Source organism: Tauraco erythrolophus, chromosome 8, assembly GCF_009769465.1.
Source record: "Tauraco erythrolophus isolate bTauEry1 chromosome 8, bTauEry1.pri, whole genome shotgun sequence".
In the NCBI taxonomy this organism is placed as follows: domain Eukaryota; kingdom Metazoa; phylum Chordata; class Aves; order Musophagiformes; family Musophagidae; genus Tauraco; species Tauraco erythrolophus.
Window position 1 is genome coordinate 434,768 of NC_141472.1, and position 13,924 is coordinate 448,691.

Genomic DNA, 13,924 nt, shown 5'->3' on the forward strand with positions numbered 1-13,924 from the left:
ATGAGAGCACTGGGTGGTATAGCTAATAAATCAGCTTACTGTACAACCTCAATTCTTTAAGGAAGAGCAAATACCTGAGACATCGCAAAGCAAGAGCCCCAGGCATACGCTTGCAAACCAAAATGTTGGATTTTTTTTGTTTTTCCAAAACAGGGAGTGCTGACCCTACCACTAGTCATTAGAGAACACATTCCTGTTGGGGGACAACGCTAAGCATAAACTTTGATTTCACAATTAAAAAACACAGAAGAGAAGAGTGGCAAGGCCATTATGGCAGAATAACCAGTAGAGGTACAGTTCTCAAAAGGGAATAACTTTTAAAAGCTGACAAGAGCTGTCAAGGTGTCAGGCCAGGAGAAGAGCCAGCACAATTAACATACACCAGGCTTCAATCTACGGGGAGGGAAAAAAAGCAGGATTTATTTTGGACAATTACAAGTTAATAAATGGAAGTGTCATTTCCTCTGTAGAGCACTCATTAAAGCATACGAAAGGCCAAAACCTTTCACAGTTTCTGTCACGGTAGGCAACACACCACCGTTATTTTATATTTCAAGCAATTTTATTGTCAATGCCAGCGGTTGCAAACGTACGAGAAAATATTTTCCTTAGCAGCATACCAGGCAGTTCACTTTGCAGAAATCATCTGCGCTCCCAGAAGTGACGGGTATGTGAGATTTTTATTATGAACACTGTGTGGTTTATTTTATTTTTTATTTTCCAAAGCGCACCCGCAGGAACGAGTGCTTGAAGCGAGGGCACACCGCAGCACTTCCCACCCTCCAGCTCCACGCGGTCCCTGCCCGAGGAGCGAGGGGCACCTCTTCGGGGCACCCATCGCCGCGGGGCGCCGAGCGGACTCCCGCACGCGCCCAGCCTGCCCTCCTTCCCCTTGCTCCCACTCCCCGTTTAATCCAGACCTCACACAGACAGTAACTTGTTTGCGTGGGGCTCACCCCAAGAGTTAACCGAGATCCAAAACATGCTTCTGCCTTTTTTTTTTTTTTTCCCCTCCTTTCACCTAACAAGAAATCAGAACAATGAAGAACTGGGCTGGTTTCACCTGCAGTGGATCAAGAAAAGATATGTTCGGCACTTGAACTCTGTTATTCCCAGTCGCCTACTTAAGAATAAATTACAGATCAAACATCTCCAGATATCTCAAGGGACTTGCAAAGGAGTCCAGCCTCCCTCTGCACACCCACAGAGGAAGGTACAGAAGCTCCTTTGTAGTGGTGATCTCCACAGGATGATGAGCAGGTAGAGAAGCTGTACTCAAACAGGGACATAAACCTTGAATTTTATCTTAAATGCCCTTTAAAGGGAATAAAAACCTTCCAAACCCAGTACTTCTTAATACACAATCTCCTTCTCCTCACTATTGCTCAAAGAAAATGATATGCCATCATTTTTGCCTTCTTGAAGGCAGAGAGATGAGTCATTAGCTATTGCAGCTTCCCTTTGCTCACAGCCAGGCAGGTGTGCAGAGCCAAAGCAAGACACCCAAACAGTGCCTGGAAAGAAAACCTGCTACCTGCAGTTATTTGGAAGAGAGCAGCTATCATTTATGACGTTACCCTCCATTATTTAAGTACAATAACCCCGCACCTCATCATCATCATCATAAGTGAGGTTATGCAACACCTACCATTTTAAGGCTGCCCAGCTCTCACCGCTGCAAACCCTATCGCTCAGCTGTTCTGAGCGCTTTGTTTGGACAGCCACTCCTCCCTCTGATTATTTTTTTTGAGTTCAGAAAAGAAAGAAAAAACATCCTAAAATAGGCTTGAGTATAGCATATGCCTTGCAGGAATGTTGGCATGGGCTGGATGGACATCTGCTTCAGGCTTGACCTACTTCTAAGCATCTGAACACAAAAACCTCTTTGCAAATATTCCCTATTGAGAATTTTTTTTTTTTCAGCTGTTAATCACCCAGTGATTTCGCCTGCCTCTCTCTGCTCTTTGAGATCCGAGTTGACACTAGTTAGATTGGGTCTGGCCATTTGCAGACGTTGGCAGCGTTGGTCGCTAAGGAGTAACTCAGACCGGAGCTTCCACTGTGCAAAGCAAACACCAAGTGCCCAACAAAGAGGCTGCAGCCTCTGTAGGCAAAGCAGATGTGAGACAGGTTACGAGTCAAACATGTTCTTCATCAGTGAGCACATAACGCTCACAGGTAGACTGTAACAATTTATCTTACACGGTATTTTTAATATATTTCTCACTCTACAATACATAACTTTTAACCAACCTTATAGAGTAGGCTGGTGCCAAGCAAGTATACTAATTGGGGTACTCCTTGAAATGCAAATCATGTAACTATGGGCAGGAATGCGGGAAGAAAATTAAGTAACTCACATCATAGCAGGTGTTGTATTCACATCCAAACAAAGGAAAAAAGAAAGATTCATTAAGCAAGAAATGAGTCTTGAGATGGCATAGAAGGAGAGTCTCCTGCTGGGGCAGAGAAGTGGGATGGCAAAGAGAGACGAGACAGAAGGCGAGGTGGCAGCATCCTCCGTCTCAGAAAACAGAAGAAAGAGAACTGCTCCTGTTAGCTAATTGCTTGCTTAGCAAAAGAGAGTGAAAACAACCGAGTTCCATAAGCATCATTTTAATGCTTCATTCACTTATTCTACTTTTTTCTAATTTGTCCCATTTATGGGTTCATTTTCAAACCAATATAGCCTTCCATTTTTTATCATACCTAGTCACAGCAGCATCTCACACCACGCCTTTTGTCCAGGAGACAAAGACTACTGATAACCTCAAGTATCCTTAAGCAAGTGCCCTGCTCTTTCGATGCTCACTGTAACCAGTGTGCCCCCATGACAGCCCCCCCGAGCCACGGTACAGCTGCCTTCCCAACCCCTACCCACTGCTACTGCTGCAACCCTTCTCTTCCCTGCTATTGCTGGGAGACTCTGGCTTTGTCTCCAGCTCTCGTTACAAGCAATCTGCAGGCAGATCTCTCTCTCTGTAGCTATACATCACGTAACACAGCGAGATCCTGTACCAGATGCGAACATACAAGCACTTTATAGCTATACAAAAAGATACAAAAAAGGTGGTTAAAAATAAATAAATAAAAATCAATATTAAAGAAGGTGAAGGTTTTAATTTAATATTTTTTTTATTATTATTATTTTATTCAATTTCAGTTCTAGAAAAGGAAAGGTGAGTTTCAGGCGCACAGTTAACGTTTTGTGTTCTCCCGTGGTATCATTAGGTATATCAAGACTGCCTATCAAGGCAACACCAGTAAGTCATATTAGAGAAGCTGGGCATTTATAAGTAGTAGTATTAATCATGAATGAACTTGAATTAATATTATTTATATTTCAGTATACCATGGCTCTCTTGTTCTAATTTAAGAAAAGATGCAACATGCTGTTGGAACAGGTAATTCAAGGAAAGAGAAGGATGCCTGCAAGAGGGAGGCACAGTCATGTAGACTGTATTTATATTGTCTTCTGCAGACTGAATGTCTTAATAAAATAAAATAAGTCATTCAATCAAAAGACATTGACACTTTAAATCATTTGGTGTCAAACCACTATTCTTCTGCCACAGAGTGACACTGGAAGAGATTGAAATGTCCTTTATGGAACAATTCGGGTTTGTCATAAGGATGTTTGTCATGAACCAGCAGAGGTGAAAGCGCAGTGAGAAGCTGGGAGGTATCACTGGAATAACAGTGTATGGTGTCCTTGAGATGAAGGAAAAGGCTGAGCTGAATCCAAAATACAATAGGACTGAAGGAAGCGGCACACTTCTAGCTTTACTTTCCACTGGCCCTTGAAATTTTCTTAACTGAGGGCTACCACCTGTCTGCCAGCCGAGCTCAAACCAGACTACATTCCTGCTCGCCAAATCTGGCCCTCGCGGAGCCCTCACGTTCCTCTTTCTTGTCTCCTTCGTTTGCAGTGTCAGGGTGGGGAAAGCTAAAAGTAAAGGATCACTCAGGACTTCACTGGACAGCTGTAGTTGTAGCACTAATTAAAAACCAAACCGAACCCGAGACAACCAGCTAACCAAACCCAAAAAGTCCACCACAAACACAGAAGAGGCTCTGCAGCCAAATTGTTCCAAGACTGCATCAACTACACGTTGAAAAGAAGAAAAACCCCAGTTCATATTTTAGATTTTGCTGAATGCCCCTACAGTGGTTTAGAAATTTGAAGACATTTCTGTACAAGCAGCTACTGAACTGCAATTAAATTATGTGGAACAACAGTAATCATAATTTCTAGAGTAGCACTAGTCTGCCTAAAGAAACTACAGCGCCAGTCGTCTGCTCCGGGCGTAAGACTTTTCCTTCGATACTCCCCGAGTCTGTAGAGGTCTCGATGTCCTACCGCACGCTGCAAGCAGGCGGAGGAGGAACCATCACTTGAGGGAAACCAACTACCACATTCATACAGGTTGTTGCCTCCTCGCGCCTCTTGACGAACGGCAGCGCTGACTGCAACGCTGCTTCGCCAACAGGTCAGAACCACCATGGGAAAAGGAGGAGCTCTTTCTGGAAATGAATGAAGGATTGATTTCGCGTGGCTCAGCAAAGACTGCGATAATTACCCTCAGATTTACCATGGCTTGTACTGAAAAGGTTGTGCAGCCCTTCCCGGTGAAGAATGAACTCTCACACATTAACCAGCATGCACAAGCTGTAGGGCATAAAGTACAGTTCTAGCAGAGCTCCTGAGGTAAACAACAACAACAAAAAATATATCCCGAAACTTTTTTTTTTTTGGGTAGCAAATACGAAATAATAAGATGGTTTTCACAGCATCAGGCATGGAGTACTAACCACTCACATGCACCACTTAACTGTTTTAGCAAATTAAATCGTGTTAATGTCACCCAAAAAATTGATCACATTGAGAAGTAAGAATTTAATATATTACTAGCAACATATTAGTTTCTCCTTCATTTAAGAAAATTTAAAGCTTCATTGTGAATACTGTTTTTCTCTAGGATCATTGACAGCTCAAAACCATGGAGCAACAAACTGTTTTCATATTATTCATTACTACACTTAATCTATATTCTACTTGATTACTTTCAGGAAAGCAATGGAACTGCATTTGGAATTTCTGAAAATTACAGAAAAGGTATTCTGTTGATTGCTTGGAACTTTGCAGCCATAATAACACTTAAATTAACTCTCGGAGATTGATTCTCTTAAGGAATGAATGAAAATGAAAAAGAGTGTTTCTCTTCCAGGTAATTGCTTAACTGATCTATGGCCTAATACAACAAAGCACATGACAGTTAAACTATCATCTGAGCTCCAAGTTTGTGTAACACAAGTTTTATTCTTTTCTCCCCATCGAAACACCGTATGCCAACAGACGAGTTAGGATATGTACGATGCTTCAGGAATCATGTATTGAAACACTATGTTATTTCTTATCTTCAAATCCTAATTATTGTGCTTATTCTTTTCTTACTGCTGAATAGAAAAAAAGTATTTTCTTTCGCCACAGTGTTGGCCAAACAGCAGGAACCTGATAAATGCTGATAGAGTAAAGCAAAGTTTAAACCTAGTCTCATGTTCAGCTGAGTTACATGTTGAAAGTTTCACAAACTGATTTAAAAAGCAAAGCTGAACTTAAATTTAGGAGCGCCGTTTTAAATAAGAGAGTGAACAGCTCAACAGTAGAAATGCGTGCCAGTGACATAAACATGCAGGATGGATGGACTAAGCTGTTTCCTCTTGCCCATTATTCCTCCCTCCCTCTTTGCCTTGGCACTGTATTTTCCTGTCGTCCCCACAACGGAACTTGCTCAATCTAGATCTGGAGAATAACGACAAATGAGCAACGGGTGGTTGAATGAAGCTCATAACTTTTTGGCGTGGAAATACAACATCAGTGATTTGCCAGGTTATCAGACTGATCTGGATATTGAAAAGGGCAGACAGGAGAAGGCTCCAATAATTCAAAAGAGAAAAAAAATAAAGAACTGAGGATAAATACCAAGTTTCTAAACTCAGGAAGGGTCACAGCTCCTCCTGTGTTAAAGAACAGGCTGCTCATGGGATCAGCAGTGTCGGTGCACAGCGTTAACGTTCTGTCTGCAGGCTGTTAGTGGGACAGACAGGGTATATATACCTCTCTACTGTAATTATGTTTGTTCTAAAATCACTTTCTCAGAAAAAATAAGTCAATTACTTAATCAAACATTACTACAGAAAGGAATTTCCCAAACGAAACCCAGAAAACGTTATGCAGTATCTTTTCTGCTATAATTAGTAAGGCAGAAACACAGTGATATGTCTTTTTTGGTAATGAGGAAACAGAATGTTAGGTGGCAACAAAATTGGATTTTGCACTATTAGTATTTGACTCGAGAATATTCTCATCTAACCCGTCAGTACAAGTTTTGAGCTAAAGGGTGCCTAACTACTCTGTTACACTGATACCAATCAAGAAGTCAATTTCTGAGATTAAATTTTATGGGTAAAATAAAAACCAGAATGAAAATAGGATTCAGGAAACAGTGTGGCAAGTTTCTCCCTAAATACACGGAAATATTCCTAAGTAACAAAACTTAATGGCTTAACTTTAAAATACATTCTGTACAGCAGAATAAAGACTCTCATCTGCAACCTCCCAAAGCAGGACACGAGTAACAGACCAGCAAACACTTCCCAAGCGGCTCTGTGCCCTAATCCAATGGGACTGTATTTCCCCTTTTTCTGAAGCCTTCCTGCTCCCGCTGCCTATCTCCCTGCACCTCACTCTGTCTGCACCAAAACCTACCCCAAACCACCCACCCAGGAGTGGCAGGAGTGACCCCAGAAGTGGCACTCTCAGCAGTCTCCTATCCAAAAACAGGATAGTGCTGTCTCGCTCTGCATTGCTCCTTGTGATCCCTCCATCGTTACTCTATCAAGTTAACAACTCCAGCTTATCCACAGGAAGGGCTACAGTTAAAATCTGAGAAACAGAGATTTTAATATTCTTATTTTATGAAACCCTTTACTGGTAGACATCTCCAAAACCATGACCTACTATGCATCTTGGTTCTTTAGCTATTTAAGCAAATCTTCAGAACATTTCTGAAGCTCTCCAGATTTGGTTCTGCACTAGAATCAAGCTCTTTGTCGACATACTGCTCTAGAAGGCACTGTTTTGGGAATCATCATTTCTACGTTTCCAAGATTTTATACAATGTGCTGCCTCACAGCTGCAGGGGAACCCAACCTGCAAAAAGAGGCCCTGAAAAAATACATCATAACATACTGTTGGCTCCTGGTAAGCAGTGAATTTCTTTCACTTCGCAATTCTCTGAGTCCATGTCGCTTTTCCTTTCAAAAAGACACAAACTCTTTGGCTGGGCCAGAGGCTGCAGATGCTCTGGGAGCAGATCCACTGCAGTGCCCCGAACTCGCCTCCGCGTGACCAGCGGACACGCTGCAGTGCACCCTCCGCAGACTCGCATTCTGTCTTTCCCAAAGAACACTGTGATGGTGGGGTTTTTTTCCCCCTCACTCTTCTCAATTCGTTGTGCATTGAAGGGAACCAGAAAGACACTGACAGGTTGGGGAAAATTCCCATTTCCGTCGTGTATTTCCATTGTTTTGAAGCTACTGAGAATAAACAGCAGTGAGGTGTGTCATGATCAAGTCTGGCTCCTGCTGGCTACCTCACATCTTCCCAGCCTTCCTCAGGTACCAGAAGTACAGTCCCAGAACAATGTCATTCCTTCAAACGGGTTTTTTCTGGGATTTCCTAGCTGACCAGCCCGGAGATTTCCCCAGGGCTGAAGAGGGCTCTCTGAATTGCACAGCCATTCTTGACAGATAGAAAATACACCCTGAGGATCACAGACTTTGTCCCAAAAAGCTGTTTAAAGAAGTGCTGCACCTTCAAACTTTTTCAAGTCTTTACCAATGAAACAAGGACATTTTGCCAACAGTGACTGGCAGGAGAGAAAATGTGCAGCAGCAAGGAGATGGGATTTTTATCTTTTTTTTTTTTTTTTTTTAAGAGGCAATAAGTCTACAAGGAGACCTTTTTAAAAGCTGTGATGATGACTGCAAGGATTTACTGCTTTGTTTTTAAATTGCCGAGTCAAACAACCAATAACATCCAATTATCTTTGCCGAGAATCCCGGCATCCCAAACGTGCAGTACTGCTCTAACTTGACACCTCATATGCTTCCCACCTCGGAGGAGGCACACCTTTAGTACAATTATGATTTTATTGCTATTGTTATGCCTAACCACACCCTTCCACTTACGCATTTCTTCTTCTTCACCAAATATTCCATGAAATATTTATTCAAACACAATTTTTATAATAAACAATATTTATTCACATAAAGATGATAAAATTTTGAACTTCTGATTGACTACAGATTGATATTCTGTAACCTATTTGACGCCAGTCTCTTGACAAACACACACAGAAAAACATGCTGAGAGAGGAGAAAAACGTAGACAGGAGAAATCTGTGTCTGGAACAGGGAAAGAAGACAACTACTAATTTAGTCTTCGTGCATAATTCGTGTCTTAGCACCTCCATACAATTTTAAATACATTTTTAGAGCAGGGAGATCATTTCCATCCAGTTGAGAAATGACCTCTGATTCTGTGGGGAAAACTTCCTACTTATAATTTACTTAATTGATCGTATTTGCATCTCTAGATGCAAATACATTAAGGCTATTAATTTTCTTTTTCATCACGGCTTTTTGTTGTTGTTGTTTGGTATTTGGAAGAGCACTCCTGGGAGAGGAAACGGCACCAAGCCTGGGTGCGCTGCCATGATACTGTTGATTAATCAGAAGTTCTGGGATGGAGAGGAAGACTTTCAAATACAAAAATAAAACCACTTTGCTCTTGTAGCAACTGAATTCTCTTGAGGAATGACTGCTGTAGGGGACCTAGCTGTGTGATCCAGCCTTCTTCATCAAGACAAAACTACTCACTGACTCCGAGTGGCTACGAGACGAAGGCCATTCAGAGCCTTAGACTTAATGCTCAGCCACATTTACCAGAACCACAGCGTTTCAAGGAACACAGGTAGGATTTTTTCACCCCGTATGAATACAGCACTTCAGAGCTCCTCCTGCACTTCCAAATACTTAAGAAACGCTGCACAAAATCATACAGAGGATTTTGAAGTCCTAGCACAGCTCTCAAAAGCTTCATTCCGTCATTTTAGACCATCATCCTCGAACAGCAATTCTCTCATTACTATATTAAATAACAGTGGTTCTGCCTTAGTTACATTTCTCTCTGTATTGAGCCCAGAACAGTTTTGTTTTTAAAGACATCTGTACTATATGTTGGGTTTTTTTCCTTTTTTTGTCTAGGCTTTCTAAGCAAACAAGAGAGTTCATTTTTCTTCATTACCACTGACTGCTTGCCAGTTGCTTTTCCAGGAGTATTTCATAAAGGCTACAGATATTGCTCTCCAAACTATATTGTCAAAGCTAAAACAAGAAAGCACTAATAGAGGCAAGAGGAGACCCTGAGACACCAGTCTGAACTCCTTACAGGTCCTAGGAAATAAAATTAGTTTTGCCCTATCCCTATCCTCTTCCTGGACCATCAGAAGGACCTCATACTATCTCAAAGCCGGTATTCGGAGGCTGTAAGACACGATAAATCAAAATGCAACCAACCTCTGACACTACAGGGCCCTTCATCCAATGGAGGATAAAGCCCACCTAATTATGAAATCTTGTGGTTTTATCCTGTAAGTTTTCTGTGCTAGCAACCTCTGAATCAATGGAAAGTGAAAAAGAAAATCTTCTACAACAACATTCAGGTACAGAGCTGTTAGGAACATTTTCTCTGATAAACCAGGCCATGGCTGAGAAGGTGTGGTAACAGAGTGCTCAATTAGGACTAAATACAGCTTTTCAGAAGAGCTGGGACAAATTCAGGTTTAGGTAGAGGTTCTATCCATTTGATCACGTAGAAACCATCGTCAGGTGCTGGGATCACCAAAACTGAACTGGCTGCACATGCTTACAACTACTCTTGGATCATGGGAGACCTTTCCTAGTAAGTGCTTCCCCTTAACTGTCCGTTATAGGCAGGAAGTTGTGATCAAAAGGAGAAAGTTAGAGAAAAATATGAAGCTAAATCCAAAGACAGGTCATCTGTTCCTCTTACCAAACTGCTGGAGAACCTCTGCCATTGAGGAAGAAAGTTTCAAGACAAAATCAGAGCATTCAACAGTAGCACCTGAAAACAGCTCTAGCACATTTAGTAATCTAAAATTTACATTTAGTTGCTCAAAAAAGGCATGTCGTATGAAGTTCCTTGAAAATTCAGCAAATCTGCATGAGCCTGCACTGCAGCATATGCTGCCTTCCCCCCTTTTCACCCAAAATACGGGAAGAGGAATGGTTCATCTTTGTAACACAAATGGAAACGACGACAAAAATTGCTCCAGAAGAGTTAAACTTGACTTAACATTTTAATCTCAGGAATCAATAGTCTTATTTACCAGTAATATTGCAGAAAACTATCACTTTGTCCAAACAAGCATCCATACAATTTTTTTCTGCTGGGAAACTATAAACTCTTGTCTCATTTTCTACCTATGGAAATTACAGTTGTGGATGTCTCAGAGAGGAGGAGGAGGAGGAGGATGGCTTTCTGTGTTTCGGCGAACATCCACAAAGCCACATGCAAACACCGACACAGGTCCCCTACACAAAAATGGAGAAGGAGGATCTGCTGTGCTCTGCCAGGCGCTGGTGCAGCACCCAGCAACTCCTGTCTAAAGCCATCAGGAAACAAGAACAGCTATGTGAACTACTGAAAACAAGAATAGCTACATGAACCACTTGCAACAAGTTCCGGGTTCAGTCTCACACCTGACCTCAGTTTCAAAATGAGTTTTTCATCAATACTGAATAGAGGAACAAACATTGCAGACTTCAAGTTCTCATCATTTAAAGGTGCTTCAGAGTACTTAAAAAAAAGTCCTAAGAGAGTTCAAGTGGAGAAGACTGCCCGTTGCTTCTTTTTTCCAGCCTTCCATCAATGAGGTGCTGCTGTATAACATATCATCTGAAGAACTAGTTACAGCTGTATTTTAACTGAAAATATCCACAACTCATAATAAATATCTATAGGATGCCATGACGTTACCCACAAATTTCTTACCTAATATATCTTTCCCTCCAGTTTCTCATAGATTGCTATTGCTGCTGCGGTCCACATCTTTATAGTTCTCAAAACTAAATCTAACACTCACAAAACGTAAAGCTGACAGCGTAAATTATGCACTAAATAAAAACATCAGTGAGAGAGAGAAGGAAGTGTTTCAGGGAGAAGTGCTGAAGGAAAGAAAAGCAAATCATTGGCTTCCATAATACAGGTATAAAACACGTATAGCAATTCATCCACCTTCACCCTGAGCAGAACTACAGGACAAGAGGAGATTCAATTAGAACGAAAAGCAATCGATCCAGATCCACAATCATCTGATTTCATCAGATTAAAAAAAAAAAAGATACAGAATAATTAACAGCTAAGTGAACTAAGTAGACATTTCCGGTACGGTTATTACATACCTTTACTTTATCATTCCGTATCTCTTCAGTGGAGTCAAGATGAATTGTATTTTCCTCTGAATTACACAGTCCTGGCCCCTCCAGAGACCAGGACGTGGCACTGGGATGTACTGCCTTGCCCGTTACGTGGAAGCACTGCTTTTATGTTACCAAAGCAGGACACACATCTTGGAGATGCGGTGATAAAATGTGATGGCAAAAAAAGTAAATACGAATGTTTTAAAGCTCACGCATAGGTTACTGTAAGCTGAGCCAGTAAATGTTCATTACCATGGGTTTTGCATATTCAGTGCATTTAAGTAAAATTATAGCCCATTTCAGAACTGTAGCTGTGCAAAAAGGAAGTCTGCCAAAGAGTATGTCGAGTTTTGTAAGCACATCGGTTGCAACAAACACTTCCCAGTAATCTCTTAGGTATACCACAGTATTTACTTAAAATGGTAACAAAGAAATCGTACATTTAGGTTTTTCATCATATTTTTCATCATTCCCTGTTCCTCTTCACAACTGTTCACATTTCCCTTTCTTTCCATCTCAGAATTTATGACTTTGAAATCTCATGTAAAGATTTGTTTCTAAGAAAACAGTGCACTTTGCTTCCCAAAGTCTGAAATCCGGGCACAACTGAAAACTCCGATTTCCAAGCTCGTCTGCAGGACATCTTATTTCATTATTCTACCCAAAACTAAGTTGAAGTAGTGAGCAGATTCCTCTTACCTGTTTGTGAGCATGATCATAAGAGTTAATGTGATTGTCAAACTCCTGGTGTTTATAGTACTGCTTGTCACAGAGTTCACAGTAGAAGTTGGCTTTAAGATCTTCCAGAGCTTTTGCTATCGTGTTTTTCTTTTCAGCATAATCCTGGAGGAGGGTGGGAAAAAGTAATTTTAGTTTTGCCTTTGATGCTGCGAATGGATTTTGTGCTCTGCAGTTAATCATATTTGTCAACATTTACACACCTCCGTAACTAAAAGCCTGCACGTATTTGCTGTGTTGCACTGCACATATTTACTGTAGCTGCTGAGAGGCTGAAGATCTGCACACTTCACTTTGCTATATGGCTGGCAGCTCCCCTTAGGGGCTCTGTCAGAGGCTAGAAGGATCGCCCAGGTTCTGCCCAGATACAAGTATTGATCATGCTGAAGGCTATTTTCGAGTTAATTTTGACCCAAGACTCGCTGCCCTAAAGATCTAGGTAACATACAGAATAAGCAGGAAGATACAAACGGCAATAATTTAGTTAGCAGGCTGTTATAAGAAAGTATACTTCCTAAAAAAAAAATAAAATTAAAGAAACTCTACTGGGTCCTTCTTGTACACATGTGCACATGAAAACACTTTCACAGCTGAGATGCAATGAGTATCTACCACAGCTTTGCTATTTGTCACCCAATGATAGGAGGACAGACATGTGTCTCCATTTACCATAAATTAGCAAAAGCATTACAAACAACCTTGCTTACCATTTATGAGTAAATTATATACAACTAAGATTTATTAATTTCCCAAAGACATTGATAATAACACGGCCTGTTCTGAAAGAGCATGGCAATGGTCTGTCATCTCAAATTAGCTTCATACCGGTTAAACACTGAACATGTACAGCTTCAGTGCAACAACTCCAGCTTTTGACAGGTCTGTCTGGGATAGAATCACACCCCGAAATCCCAAATGCGGCAAATATTGATTAAGAAAATACACCTCTTTGATTTGTTTCACCAAATTCAATCACTGTGCGCTCTTTGGAACTAACCCTAAATTCTCCTTGTTTCTGTCTTCTTCCTCGTTTGGTCAGATCAAGATAAAAGATCATCTCACAGTTAGAACACCCAAACCTGAGTTAATTTGGGTAAAAAAGTCCCTGTTTGCTAGCAGATTTCACAGCTTAGGACTTACAGACTTCCAGTATATTTTGGGAGTTTGAAATGGCAAATTCATTTTTATCAGAATAGAGTATTTTCATAGCAATGATGTTCATTAAAAAAAGAGAGGAGTAATAGTCATACAATTAGAATTACATCCACAAAGTACTTATTTAAATACTACTTGAAATATAATTCAGCATGATTGGACTGCTAGCAAACACTGCTGATCACACCCAAACTCAAGTACTCCTTCATCAAAATTCTGTCCATTAAAAGAATTGCAGAAGGCACTACAAAGCGGTGAATACTGGCTGACACATGAGGAATTCACACGTCTCTAACACATTTCTAAAATGATGTTTCATAAAATCTGTTTCGTTTAAAACCGAAGTGAGTGAGCATTTTATTTCAAGAAAGAGCAGTATTTTACACTTTGAAATACATTTATGCTGTATGGAAAACTATCCTGGAAACTCTGCACTTCATTTTTGGTACCCACTGGTAAGAAA

At 40.9% G+C, this 13,924-nt stretch overlaps 1 protein-coding gene across 1 annotated transcript in view; it reads right to left on the reverse strand.

Moving 5' to 3' along the window:
• Positions 1-13,924, reverse strand: part of ZNF804A (zinc finger protein 804A) — a 152,042-nt gene that overhangs the window by 21,821 nt on the left and 116,297 nt on the right. The window contains exon 2 of the mRNA XM_086615969.1: positions 12,268-12,411. Within this exon, the coding sequence (XP_086472095.1) occupies positions 12,268-12,411 (144 nt within the window). The remainder of the gene's footprint in view (positions 1-12,267; positions 12,412-13,924) is intronic.